Genomic DNA, 12,479 nt, shown 5'->3' with positions numbered 1-12,479 from the left:
TGGCAGGAGTAATAAAAAGCTCTTTTACAAAAGTAAAAACAATTAATAACAAATAAAATAGCTCACTATACATAGTAGGAAAAAACAACGAATAACAAAATATAATAACAAATAGCTCAATATACATAGTAGAAAAATAAACACAATGAATATCAAAATAAGGTAAAAAATATGTCAGTATACATAGTTTGCAAGGTTGTGCAAACAGAGCGGAGTTTGGTTGAACCAGAAACAACAGTACTAGCTGAGAATTCTGAGAGTTCCCTGTTGAGGTGCGGAGTTATGAGGAGTTATTGCTGCGGGAAGGAAAGTTTTCCCGTATCGGTCCTTGTAACAACAGAGCTGAACCAGTCTGTTAGAAAAAGTGCTCTGCTGCCTGTCCAGTAGGTGGTGGAGAGGGTATTGGAGAGGAATGACCCATAATGGATAACAGTTTGTTCAGCGTCCACCTCTCCACCACAACTTCAGAAGTGTCTGCTTTGCAGCCAGTTGCAGAGATGGCCTCGTTGATCGGTTTATTCAGTCCGGTGGTGTCGCCGTCTCCAATGCTGCTTCCCTAGCAGACTACAGCGAAGTACAGTGCACTGGCCACAACAGACTGGTAGAAGATTTCCAACATCCTACTGCATGTTGAAGGATCTGAGCTTCCTCAGGAAATAGTCTGCTCATCCCCTTCTTTAATCAGCCTCAGTTTCAGTCAGGTTGTTTCAGGTTGTTAGATGCAAATATGAATATATGAATATTATAAAGTTAATATAAGAGTACTTTGTCTGATGTTTTGATATTTCAGTATTCGTGAGGTCGCTCAGTCTCACCACAGTATGGAACAGGAACTGGCTCATGCCGTCAACGCCAGCTCAAAGGCCATGGATGTGGTCTATGCCAATTCCAAGAGCTCTGGGGTACGAAACACAAGATTATGGTCTCTACTTTCCTGTCATGTCCTAGTCTTTACTGTCCTGTCGCGATTTCTACTGTCCGGTGTGGATCTCCTCTGTCCTGGGCCTGGTATTTGCTGTCCTGTCCACAATGTTACTGTACTTCACTTGTCCTCCAGATAAAATCCTGCTATTATTGAGCTGTATAAAGTAATACGTTTGTTTCTGTCTGTGTTCAGGCTCTGAGCTGCAGTGTGGTGGTTCACATGGTCAGTAACGTCAAAGCTTTACTCAGTGAGACTGAACTGCTACTGGCTGGAAAGATGTCCATGGTAACTGTTCTGGTTTCTTTTTTATGTCCCATCTTTGTATGTGGATATTTGAATAGATACAGATGTTTGTGGTAAACTACTGTCAACCTTTTATATCTTATTACTCAAAAACCTTCTGAACTTTAAAGTCACTGAGAATACTCTGAGTTCATTTCTTTTCTTGCAGCTTATATTTTACAGCCTGTATTTCTGAGCTCACAAGTTTCCTACGGCACGTTGAAATTACTCGTAACTCTTCTTTTTCCCAGACCTGTGAGATTATTTAAAAGCATTTCTTCCTCAAGTTTACTTTATGTCCTGGTCCTGGTCCTAGTCTTAACAGTTGTGTGTCTGTGTGTCTGCAGCAGTTGGATCCTCCTCAGCAGGAGCAGTTGAATGCAGCTCTGAACTCTGTGGCTCAGCAGCTGCGTCGGCTGGCTGATGTTCCCTGGTTGTGTCCCATCATCGATCCCTCAGACCATGAGGTAAACCGTGAATCTCTTAGGATTGCTAGTACTGCCAGTAATAATACCGTCAGACTGGTTGTCTCTAATCATACAGTTGCTAGTCTAGGTAAACAAATTCTCATGTAATCAAGTGTAGGTCTCCAGGATTTTTTTTGTGATCTCTTGCCAATATGAAAGAATTTAAGGGCACGCCCTGAAATTATGAAAATTGTCAGCAAGATTTTTACCACACTGCCTCCAGCATTTGTCCTGTCCCTAATAAAGTACATTTAAATTTTGGAGTCACAAAATATCAGATTTTGTTCTTCCAGAATAACGCAGGAGCTCTGGAGTATTTATTATTTCTAAGTGTAAGGCCCAAAACAGGGTCCAGTCGAGTACAGGAGCGCATAAACTTTGCTTCACCAGACTTATTTCACACATCGTCTTCTGGAGTCACCTGGAAATTCTGAGTGCTGAGCCGTTCTGTCTGTCTGTCTGTTCTTCAATTCAGCTCAACGCAACCATGGCTGACAGTTCCGGTCTCTCTGTCTGTTTTCAGGGTCCACTGACGGACTTTTCGAAGCGTAGTCGGAGCGCAAAGTTTCGTCTCGTCCCAAAGTTCAAAAAAGACAAAAACAACAAGAACAAGGAGACCTGTGCTACTCTCTCACTGCCAGGTAAGCTCACTCTCCCTCCCTCTATCTCTGTGGTCTCTGGCTGATCACTGCTCAGGGTGTCTGTAGTTTCTCTGTGGTGGTGTGTGCAGTTTCTCTGAACCACTTCATGTCGGTGTCTCAGTTCACCAGTGGGGGACGGAGGAGGTGGGGGCGTGGCTGGATTTCCTCTGTCTCACTGAGTACAAGGACATCTTTATCGGCCACGATGTCCGTGGAGCCGAGCTCATCCACCTGGAGAGGAGGGACCTGAAGGTACCACCGCTAGCTCTCAGTGCTAACTGCTAACAGCTAACTAACTGCTGCATGGAGGACCAACTGCATGATGGATGGATGTTGGATTGAAGGATTGTGAAAGCTTTCTCTGTCTTGTTGTACATCTTCTGTTTGTGTGTGTGTGTGTGTGTGTGTGTGTGTGTGTTAGGACCTGGGAGTGACGAAGGTGGGTCATATGAAGAGGATCCTGCAGGGCATCAGAGAGCTGAACAGGAACAGCAGTGCCAGCGAGGCCTGACTGCTGTCAGGTCAGTCAGATTTCAGGATCTGTCTCTGTGCCAATTTGGCTTTTATATCTCTTAAATGCATTTATGTTTATTTTAGATTGACTGTGTCAGCAGAGACCAGATACAGATCCTTGAAAATCCTAGGTAAAAAGAAATGAATAGACCTGAGACAAAATTAGAGCAGTTCCAGACTGTGTTGGACTGAGCAGATCCAAGCAGAGAGAACAGCAGCAACATGATCATCTGTTGATTAAGAAGCAGCTGTGGTGGAAAACAGCAGTAAAGGTATAATAATAATCTCAGAATGAATTCCAAAAAATAATTAGTTTATGTGCTTCAAAGACTCCGTTATAGAAAGTCCAGTTTGTATTTAAAATCCTGGTTTCACCTCCTGCAGCAACAGTAAAGAAGGGTTAGGGGTTAGGTTTTCATTCATGTAGCCCACTAGATGAGTTTAATATCTGTCAGTCAGCTTCCAAAAAATAACTTTCATATTAAATATTTTACAGACTACCGATTTCCTAAAATATTTTCTCCCTGAGAAAACTCACCATGTGATCAGAGCTGATACTGAAAATGTTCAGATACATTCAGATCCACCGGCGACCAGCGGACTTGATTAGACTGGATATAACCCTTGAACGTATATACTATATATAGTATAGATGTTCTATATATAACATCTACAACTTTATGAACCCAGATCCACCTCCAGTCGCCAGACCATGTTGAACTGAGTTGCACCAGTTGACAGAAGCGGCCCTTAGATTCCAACCAGGATCTTGGACCGTGTGGTCTGGTGTGAAAATGGAAAATAACTTTTTTATTCTCTCTAAATCTTGGCTTTTCATAATTTCAAAGATGTTTTATTTTTATTTTGTCATATTCTGTGTAGACTGTAAAGTCCTGATCTGAGCTGCAGTTTGGGTTCAGTAACATCAGTACCAAACCCAGATCTGATCCTGGTCTCAGTTTACTGATCTGACTCCTTATTGTTGTTTTTAGTGACCACTGCCTGCTCTCCTCCTACCTCTGCTGCTACCGACAACCTCATCCACCTGACCTGACATGTGACCTCTGACCCTGAACCAGAGCGAGGTCCATGACACCATACATGAAAACCCACTGTGATTGGACCAGGACCACGACAAGGAATCATTTTGTCTCCTCTGAGTGCTCGTTCTCAAAAAACTGAACAAACCTCCTGGCAGTGACATACGGAGCCCATCTGGAGAAAGAAAGAACCAATCAGATGTTCCGCAAGTGCCTTGTCATCTCACCCACTGACGAATCAGCATCCAGGACGTGGAGGGTGGGAGTGTAGGTTTTCTAACCTATAGAAGGGCTGCACCAGAGCCATATACAGAAAGAGCTGAGATAATGGAGAGTGTGAGCTAAGACCACATGGCTGACAAATCATATTAAAGTCTCACATCTGTGACCGGTCCTCATCCGTACGAGTCACTGTACACTGTAAAAAATAATCTCCATCTTTACAGCTCGTTTATTCGTGAGTCACAACAGTTGACTTTGTGTTTTTACATTTTGTAGCCTCTTTACTACAAACTTCTCTTCCTGCTGATTATTATTCTTGCTGAATCACCACAGAGTGTCTGTCTGCAGCATGTTCAGGTTCTACTACATTCAGCTGTATGGAAAAACTGACCTGACCTACAAAAGTTAAATGACAAAAATGGTAAAAATAAGCCAGTGAGGAATGATTCTTATATTTATATATGATTCCAGTACATATCAGCTTGTTAAAAACTAATTGTATTGATCATTCTCTGGACTGTAGTGCAGTGGTGTGGCGCAGGATCAGCTCACTACAGCAATGATGACAGCAAAAGTTTGGGCATAAATTAGTTGTTTTTAGATTTGCAGGTTGCAGGTCACACATAATTAACTCTCTTAAGGTTGACCTTCCACACAATAGAAGCTGCACTGGGAACAGCTGTTGTTTTTCTTTCTCTCTGAAGCAGAAACTCGTAGACTGGAATTAAAACTAAATGTCCTGTTAAGATGGAGAAGTTTTGTAGTGACAGTTTTTCACTGGATGATGAGTTGACTTATTACACCTAAATGACGTTTCAGTGTTAAACTCCTTATCCTTTGCCTCAGTAACATGTAATGTTATGACATATCAGATTCATGTGTAGGCTGTGTAAAACCTGCAGCAGCTAAACGCACTGGTTTTAGTCCTGCTCAGTCTGACCTGCAGGTAAACAGCCTACATAATACTGAAGGCTTTACATATTAAAGACTGCAAAAAGTCTCTATGTTGAGAGATTATTATGTCGACTATTGAGTCATTAAAAAACTTAACCCAGAGAAAAAAACTGATGAGTGCAGGGAAATAATTCCAGTTGTTCCCAGGGCAGGTTTGTTTGTCCATTAACTTTTTTGACAGTGAAAAAATCAAAAACAAATCCTGCACATGGTCGGAACATGGCAGGTAAAGTGACTGTGAATCTTTTTGTTTTCAGTCATAGCGTTTGACAAAAAATACTTTCTGCAAGAATTTTGCAGTTATTTAAAATCAGATTATCTTGAAACAAGTTAAGCAAACACAGATCACTGCAGCAGTGTTAAGAGAAAGATGAGTTTGATTTGAGAACATTTTTAAAAAAAGAATTTAAAAAGACCAAACAGCAGGTACATATTACTTTAACATCTACGTGCATTGGCAGAATGTGTGTTCAAGTAAATATTTTAGGATTCAGTAAAAGGATTGATGACTTGTTAAGGTGGAGACTTTTTTCAATCTTTGCCCTAAAACCTTCAGCAGTGACTCTGAGACTCTTGGACAGTTCTGAGGATTTCCTGCCCTTATTATCAAATCACACTGGGACTAAAAACTGACCCTGGATTCAGCAGAGTGTGGTCGATTGTAGCTTAGTGTGGCTCAATTTTTGGACATGTGGACGATGCTGGATAAGGGCTGAGGACCAGCTCCAGTCAGCAGGATTCTGGTACATCACCACATCGATCACAATACCAACATGACTCCGGAAACCAGATGAGCCAGATTTAAGCCGCCGTTGGGCTAGTCAGTTCAGCTCTCTGTGATCTACCTGCCCTCAGACTCTTCATCTTGGGCTCACCTGACCAGCCGACCAATCACAACCTCCTCTGGTCCCTGACCTGTTGGACCAGGATGCAGCAGAACCCTTTAAACTTTTAGATGTTTCAGCAACTCAGAGAATTTAGAGGAACATTTAATAGAACTGTTTTAAGTCCCCAGTCTGCCAAACAGGAGAACAGATTGAAGGACCGACAACGTTTGGTACTTAAATACATATTTATTCCTTCTATAAAGTGCAGTTGGTGTTTGTGGTTCAGAAGGTGTGTTTGAAAAAACAGGACGTGGTAAAAATTGACGAAGGGACGTCAGGAGAGATGCTCCCGAACCGATCAGGTGGTCTGAAGGAGGCTCTGTAACGACAATCAGATCAGTCGATGAAAACGAGCTGTGTATCTTGTCTGATGTTTTCTGTCTCTCTCTCTCTCTTTCTCTCTCTTTGACGGTCTGTCTGCCTGTCTGTCTCTCTCTTTGCCTGTGTGTCTTTCTCAGCCTGTCTGTCTCTGTTTGTCTCTCCCTCTCTGCCTGCCTTTTTGTCTGCAGGTTTGTTATCTGGTGTTATGTTTGTGTCTCAAACAGAAAAATTAAGAGTTTCCTTTAAACCAACAGAGCATTGTCGAGGGGTCCAGAACTGTTTCAGGGACCAAATAAACATATTTTCAAACTTAAGACATTACATTCTTGGTGTAGAAATCTTATTCAGATTCATTGTAGTGAAATTTCTAACATTTTGTCAGATTTATCCTGTATATTAGTATAGACCCGTTGAGATGAACTAGTTTGTCTGCTTTGGTGGACCGATCGCTCTCAGTCCAGTGACCTGATCTGGGTGTGACCTGGGGATTATCTTGTGGTTATAATAGCCTACAGCTGATATAATAAGTTGATAATGATTGACGAAACATTCAGCAGTGACAGTTAATAATAATTTCAGCCTTTTATCCAGTAAAACTTCACCATTCTCAGCTTGTCCAGTTTTAGGTTTTGCTGCATCTGTTTCATTTCGCTCTGGTTTTTTGTAGTTCACTTTGGGGTCTTGCAATGGACATTTGTTTTTGGTTTTTCCTTTTATAGACCAAATGACAAGTCTTTTTTAATTTAAATTGGGACCTAAAAAAAAAAAAAAAAAAAAAAAGCCTCAGCCTAACAAAAAAAAAAAACCTGGACTCGAAAATGCAGGATTTCTAAATGCAGAGGTGGTAAGCCACCCTGATCCTGTTTAGTAAATACAAAACAGCCTAAAAACCAGCCAAACTTATTAAATGAAAGAGCAATTTGTGCTGTGTGAAACAGCACCTCTTTCCCCCAGATGTCATACCAGCATGTTCATTTTTATGGTATTAGTGGAGGTGGTCTTCAGTCGGACAGCTCACCCTTGCTATAAAATACTTTGGGAAACCCTGTGATGTGAATTGGTTGTTTCTTTCATTAAAAATGTTGCCATTGAACAGCCAACTCAAAATGTCAAATGTTAAAATGCCCTTTAATGTGCATAGGAAGAGTCTCAACTTCATCAGCGCACGGTGAAAACCAAAATATAAAGTCAACTCAGTGCAGATAATCTGGGTTGGATCGGTGATCAGCAGCAAGTCCAGGTCTGTTTGAACGAATTTTCATAGAAGCGAAACAAACGGCTGCCTGGAAGAAAAGAAATCAGTCAAAAACATGATCAGCTGTGATTTTGTGTTCACAGGATTTCTGTCAAAAGCTCTTTATTTTCAGAAACATGAAACGTATGGATGGACTCTGGTGATGTGGAGATGAAACCAAATTTTATCAAATGATGCCTTAAATCTCCCATCGATCACATATCTGCCAGTCAGACCTCAGCTTTATTCTGCTCGCTCTGTTTCAGTGTCAAACCTGCAGGAAATATATTTTATTACTTAATAAGAACAGTCACTGCCTTTAGTCACTCTGCCTCACGATTTTCACTGAGAGACAAGACTCAGAATGAAACATAGATGTTTTGTTATTACAAAAAAGTCAAATACTGAGAGCTGCTGACTAATGTTATACTGGTATAATTCAGGTGATAAGATTTCAGTTTTATTTGTGCACACAAGATAATGTAGATACACATTAAAGTCCCGAAAGATTAAATACTTCTGGAACTTGTACACGAGTTATCTTGATCATATCATGTGCTCAAAAGTTATCTTGTGTCAAGATGTTTACTTGTGCATACGTCATCTTGATCCGTATCATATGTGTGTATCTCAATCATGTGCAAACAAGAAAATAGTATAAGCTCACATCATGGATCAAGATATGGTATTACCTTGTTCTTGCAAGTTTTGTATCTTGCTTGCAGAAGAGCAAAACTTGTGCTTACATCATAAAGACAGACAAGTTGTTGTCCTGATCTTTATTGTGTCCTCGCAAGTTATCTTGTTCACGTGCACACAAGATGATCGAAAAATCAAATTATGGATAAAGATATTTTGTTCTTACAAGTTTTGTATCTTGCTCTAACCTTAACCCTAACCCTACAAAACAAGAAGTTTTGTATCTTGCTCGCAGAAGATCCAGATCTTGTATGCCAAAGTTACTATATTAAAAAAATGTCTAAATTTTGCATGTTAAACAACTACATGACTTAATTTTGTTTCAAGGTCCTGAAATGCTAACAAATGTCACTGCAGCAAAAACGTCTGCTTAGCATTTTGTGACATTGATCTAACTGGAGAGACCATGCAGGTGTTTGACAATTATAAAGGAGTTCAAAATTTGTATAGATATAAATTGTGTTGTGCTGACGCTTGTTATCTTCCCATGGCAATCTGCTGCAGTCAGGACATATTTACATTTTCTGATTGATAACAAATGTTTTAGTGAAAACACATCAGTGACAGAGTGCCTTGCTCGAGTGCTAGGTTTCATCATCTGCTGTTTTTCCCATATATTCAACATCCACAGTATACCTGTCTGTTTCTACCATGAAGTGGTCATCTCTAATCCATCCTGTGTATTTATTAGATAATTTATGCATTAACAATGATACTGTACGCTGTCATACCTCTGTTTGTACATACTCCCCCTGCAGGGCTGTCAGTGTAAATATATTCTGTCGTGTACAGAGAAACATCCAAACGTCTGTAAGAAATAAAGTTGATCTCTCCACTGTGCAAATGCAACTTTTTTGTTTTTTCTTCTCTGTAGCTCTGTGGGTTAGGATTAGCCTCTTTTAGCTCTTAGTTTTGGTTAGGAAACTATCATGATGCTTTTCCCCATGCAGTCAGACGACTCAATGGTTTTTAAGTGGAGAGCCAAAGGCAAGCCATGGGCCAGTGAATGTCACTCTGGGTTCCCCGTACTAAGTGCAAAACCCCCATTAGAAAGGAGAAGAAAGAGACAACAAAAGATATGATGGAGTTCTCTAATGGTGGGTAATGGAGCCCTTAGATTGATTAGGTAAATTAACTTTAGAGGTGGAGGTTAAATTAAGAGTGGGAAGGTTACTCTCAATGTAATCCATCTCAGATTTTTTTCTATTTTCCTAGTTTAATATATCTAAACCATATGATTATATTTGAATTTTAGGACAAATCATCGGTAGTGGACCCCAGGATAATCGGGCGTTTTGGCCATTATCACTAGACACCCTCACCCGAGGAAGGCCCTGCCAAGGTTGATCAAGCCTGGGAGTACGTCCTATAGCCAATTGGGATTTAAATTTGCCTAAGCAGGATACCAAACCAGGCCTGGTCCGAGTCAACCTCCACAGTGGCATGATGGACAACTGCTATTTCACAGCAAAGGTCCTGAAGATGGAAGATTGGCGTAAGAGCCGTGTATAGACCCTGTAAGCGGTTGTGGTGATACACAGAGCAAAGAACAATCCCTCCTGGTCCTTTGGTGGTACGACAATCAATTGTTATCTCACATTTAAGGACAGAAGCTGGAAGAGTAAGAGTGGAAGACAACTATCTAAGTGAGGCTGGCTAAGCACAGATCCAGACCGAAGAGAGATGTGTCCCTGTTGAAAGAACCCAAACACACACCAACACATATATACATATATAAGAAAATATATAAAGGCAATGGGATTTGTCAGATATAGACATTCCATGGCTGTTGTTGCCTTGAGTCTGCTTTCCTGATTCAAACCCATGCCAATCATGTGGTTGAATTAAATTTTTTAGAGAAAAAAACATTTTTTTGGAACAGTATAATCAGAACTTATGTAACAATAATCAAAATCACAATAAATACAGAATGAGCACTCTTACCCAAATAGAGTAAGAGGAAGTAGGAACAAGGTTTAGGGGGTTAGGGTTACGGTTAGGGTCCTCAGTGGATGGAGTTTGTCAAGTGGACCTTGTTTAGTGGAGATATTTTTTTTAATTAAAGGTTTTTTCATCAGAGGAAACTGGTTGCAAGTTTTTCTTATTGACACAACTACTAACATAAAAACTTACTTACGCCTAACACTTTAAATTCACAGAAAAAAATTGGAGGGGAGTGCAGGTTGCCTGTCAGTTGCTAAGCGGTCAAAGAGACGCACAAGAACATTTTTTAAATATAGACATTGTAGCAGCAAGAGTAAGCAAGTGTTGAGACAACCTTTAAATCGTTATTTTCATTGTCCAAGTGAACAGGTATCTACACACTGTTGACACCTTCCATGACATGCCTCTCAATGTCTTGTTTATCACTATACCATTTATTTTTATGAAATACCTGAATTCATTTACCTGGCTTACACAAAACATTGCATGTCAGATTCTTCAATAGAAGACAACTTTCAACGTATTTCTAGTACCAGCAGTTTACTACCTGACTCATTAACTGACCGGTTAATCAGAGCTGAATATCCAACAAATGTGTGAGAACCACATTTCAATTTTCTGAGAGATGGTGATGGCAGGAAGGTGCTTCGCTCCAGCATCGGAGAGTTCCTGTGCAGTGAGGCCATGGCTGCCCTTGGGATACCCAGCACCCGTGCAGCCTCCCTCGTGACCTATGACCTCCACGTCAGCGGAGATCCACTCAGAAGTGGCCAGCGCATTCCTGAGCGCTGCTCGGCCGTCCTGCGTCTTGCCCCTTCCTTCATCAGGTTTAAAGTGTTTTCAGACGTCTAACAGTTTACAAAAACCTTCTGTCAAAGTGGTAACTAGAAAAATATGGGCATTTTAATAAGTCTCTCATTCCTTTTTTTAGGGTTTGGATCCTTTTTAGATCTTTCTGGGCCGAGATGAATTCTCTGGCCTGCATTGTCCCAATGTAGGGCAGCAGGACATTCGTATTCAGCTACAGGATTATGTCATTTAGACCTTCTATCCTAGCATTCAGCAGGCTCATAGCAACCAGAAAGACAGAAATACAGCTTTTTTCAGAGAGGTTAGAAATTAGGTGTTTGTTGACAACATGTTATATAGTCATACACTTAGAAGCATGTAGCCAAGTGACAATGTGTTGGTTTTTGCCATGGTGTCCTTAACACAGACAACATCAGCATCTTGGGTCTAACTCTGGACTATGGCCCCTTCGGTTTCTTGGACAGGTGAGATGCTGAAAGTGAAAATCATTGTCATGTGCACTTAAAAGCAAGTGTCTACTTTACATTTAGATTACTCACAATCTGATCACAAAAGATTTTCTGCTCCACTAATTTATGTTAAACTCAAAAAAAATATTCTTTTCAGCTATGCCTCAGTAAAATTAAGATTACTATCTGTGTTGAGAAAAAGTAACTAGAAAGAGGATAATAATTATATACTGTAAGAACAATATCATGCCCTCTAGTACATCACATTCTACTGTATATGAAAAGCATCCCACCTTTGTGTCAGATTTGATCCAGATTTGATCTGCAATGCCTCAGACAAAAGAGGACGTTACTCATACCAAGCCCAGCTGTCTGTGTGCCGCTGGAACCTGGCTCGGCTTAGTCAAGCATTGGGCTCTGAGCTGGATGTAGCTGAGGCAGGAGCTATCCTGGATGAGTTTATGCTCACATATGAAGCTTTCTACCTGTGTATCATGAGGAAGAAGCTGGGCCTTGTGAGAAAGGAAGAGGCAGAGGACAGCAAGCTAATATCAGAACTCCTGCGTGTTATGCGCAACACTGGTACAAATACTTAGAAGATAGCTGGATAGCTTATATACAACAGTATGGTAATCATGCAACTTTTTCCTTATCCTCTGCTTCTTGCAATATCATTGTGGTACTATATTATTACACCTTTCCAGGTCCAGATATCACCAACACTTTCCACCTGCTGAGCTTTGTCCCCTGGCCTGAGGAAGGCGACAGTGTGAGGGCAACAGTGGGGCCAGTATTGGACCTCATCCTACAGCAATGTGCCTCTATTGAGGAGCTTAAGGTGCCTAATAAGCCAACTATGGAGGATTGGTGAAGGAGTGTGTGGTGGTTGGATATGTGTGTTTTTTAACGGAGCAGCTATAACAAGTGCATAAAGTCTCTTTCTGCCCCACCATATACTCCCAATGAATGTACATCTAATCTTGGCTGAGCTGAGTACTGGTTTCAAATGTTTAAATCTCTCTTGTCGTCTAATTTGTTTTTCTTTCATATGCTAGCATTATGGGGAAAAAGCTTACCAAGAGAATATGTAA

General features: G+C 40.7%; 1 protein-coding gene and 1 pseudogene across 4 annotated transcripts in view; both read left to right on the top strand.

The window, feature by feature from the left end:
- Positions 1–7,032, top strand: part of LOC120791683 (diacylglycerol kinase delta-like) — a 39,648-nt gene extending 32,616 nt beyond the window's left edge. For all 4 annotated transcript variants that reach the window (XM_040130240.1, XM_040130241.1, XM_040130242.1 and 1 more), the window contains 7 exons: positions 791–902; positions 1,118–1,210; positions 1,555–1,674; positions 2,198–2,315; positions 2,437–2,567; positions 2,737–2,836; positions 3,821–7,032. In XM_040130240.1, coding sequence (XP_039986174.1) covers positions 791–902; positions 1,118–1,210; positions 1,555–1,674; positions 2,198–2,315; positions 2,437–2,567; positions 2,737–2,826 — 664 coding nt within the window. In that variant the 3' untranslated portion in view covers positions 2,827–2,836; positions 3,821–7,032. The remainder of the gene's footprint in view (positions 1–790; positions 903–1,117; positions 1,211–1,554; positions 1,675–2,197; positions 2,316–2,436; positions 2,568–2,736; positions 2,837–3,820) is intronic.
- A 2,599-nt stretch (positions 7,033–9,631) lies between these two features.
- On the top strand, positions 9,632–12,479 carry LOC120792246 (annotated as a pseudogene).

The sequence above is a fragment of the Xiphias gladius genome, chromosome 7 (assembly GCF_016859285.1).
Source record: "Xiphias gladius isolate SHS-SW01 ecotype Sanya breed wild chromosome 7, ASM1685928v1, whole genome shotgun sequence".
NCBI lineage: Eukaryota > Metazoa > Chordata > Actinopteri > Istiophoriformes > Xiphiidae > Xiphias > Xiphias gladius.
This window is presented reverse-complemented; position numbering and strand designations above follow the sequence as displayed.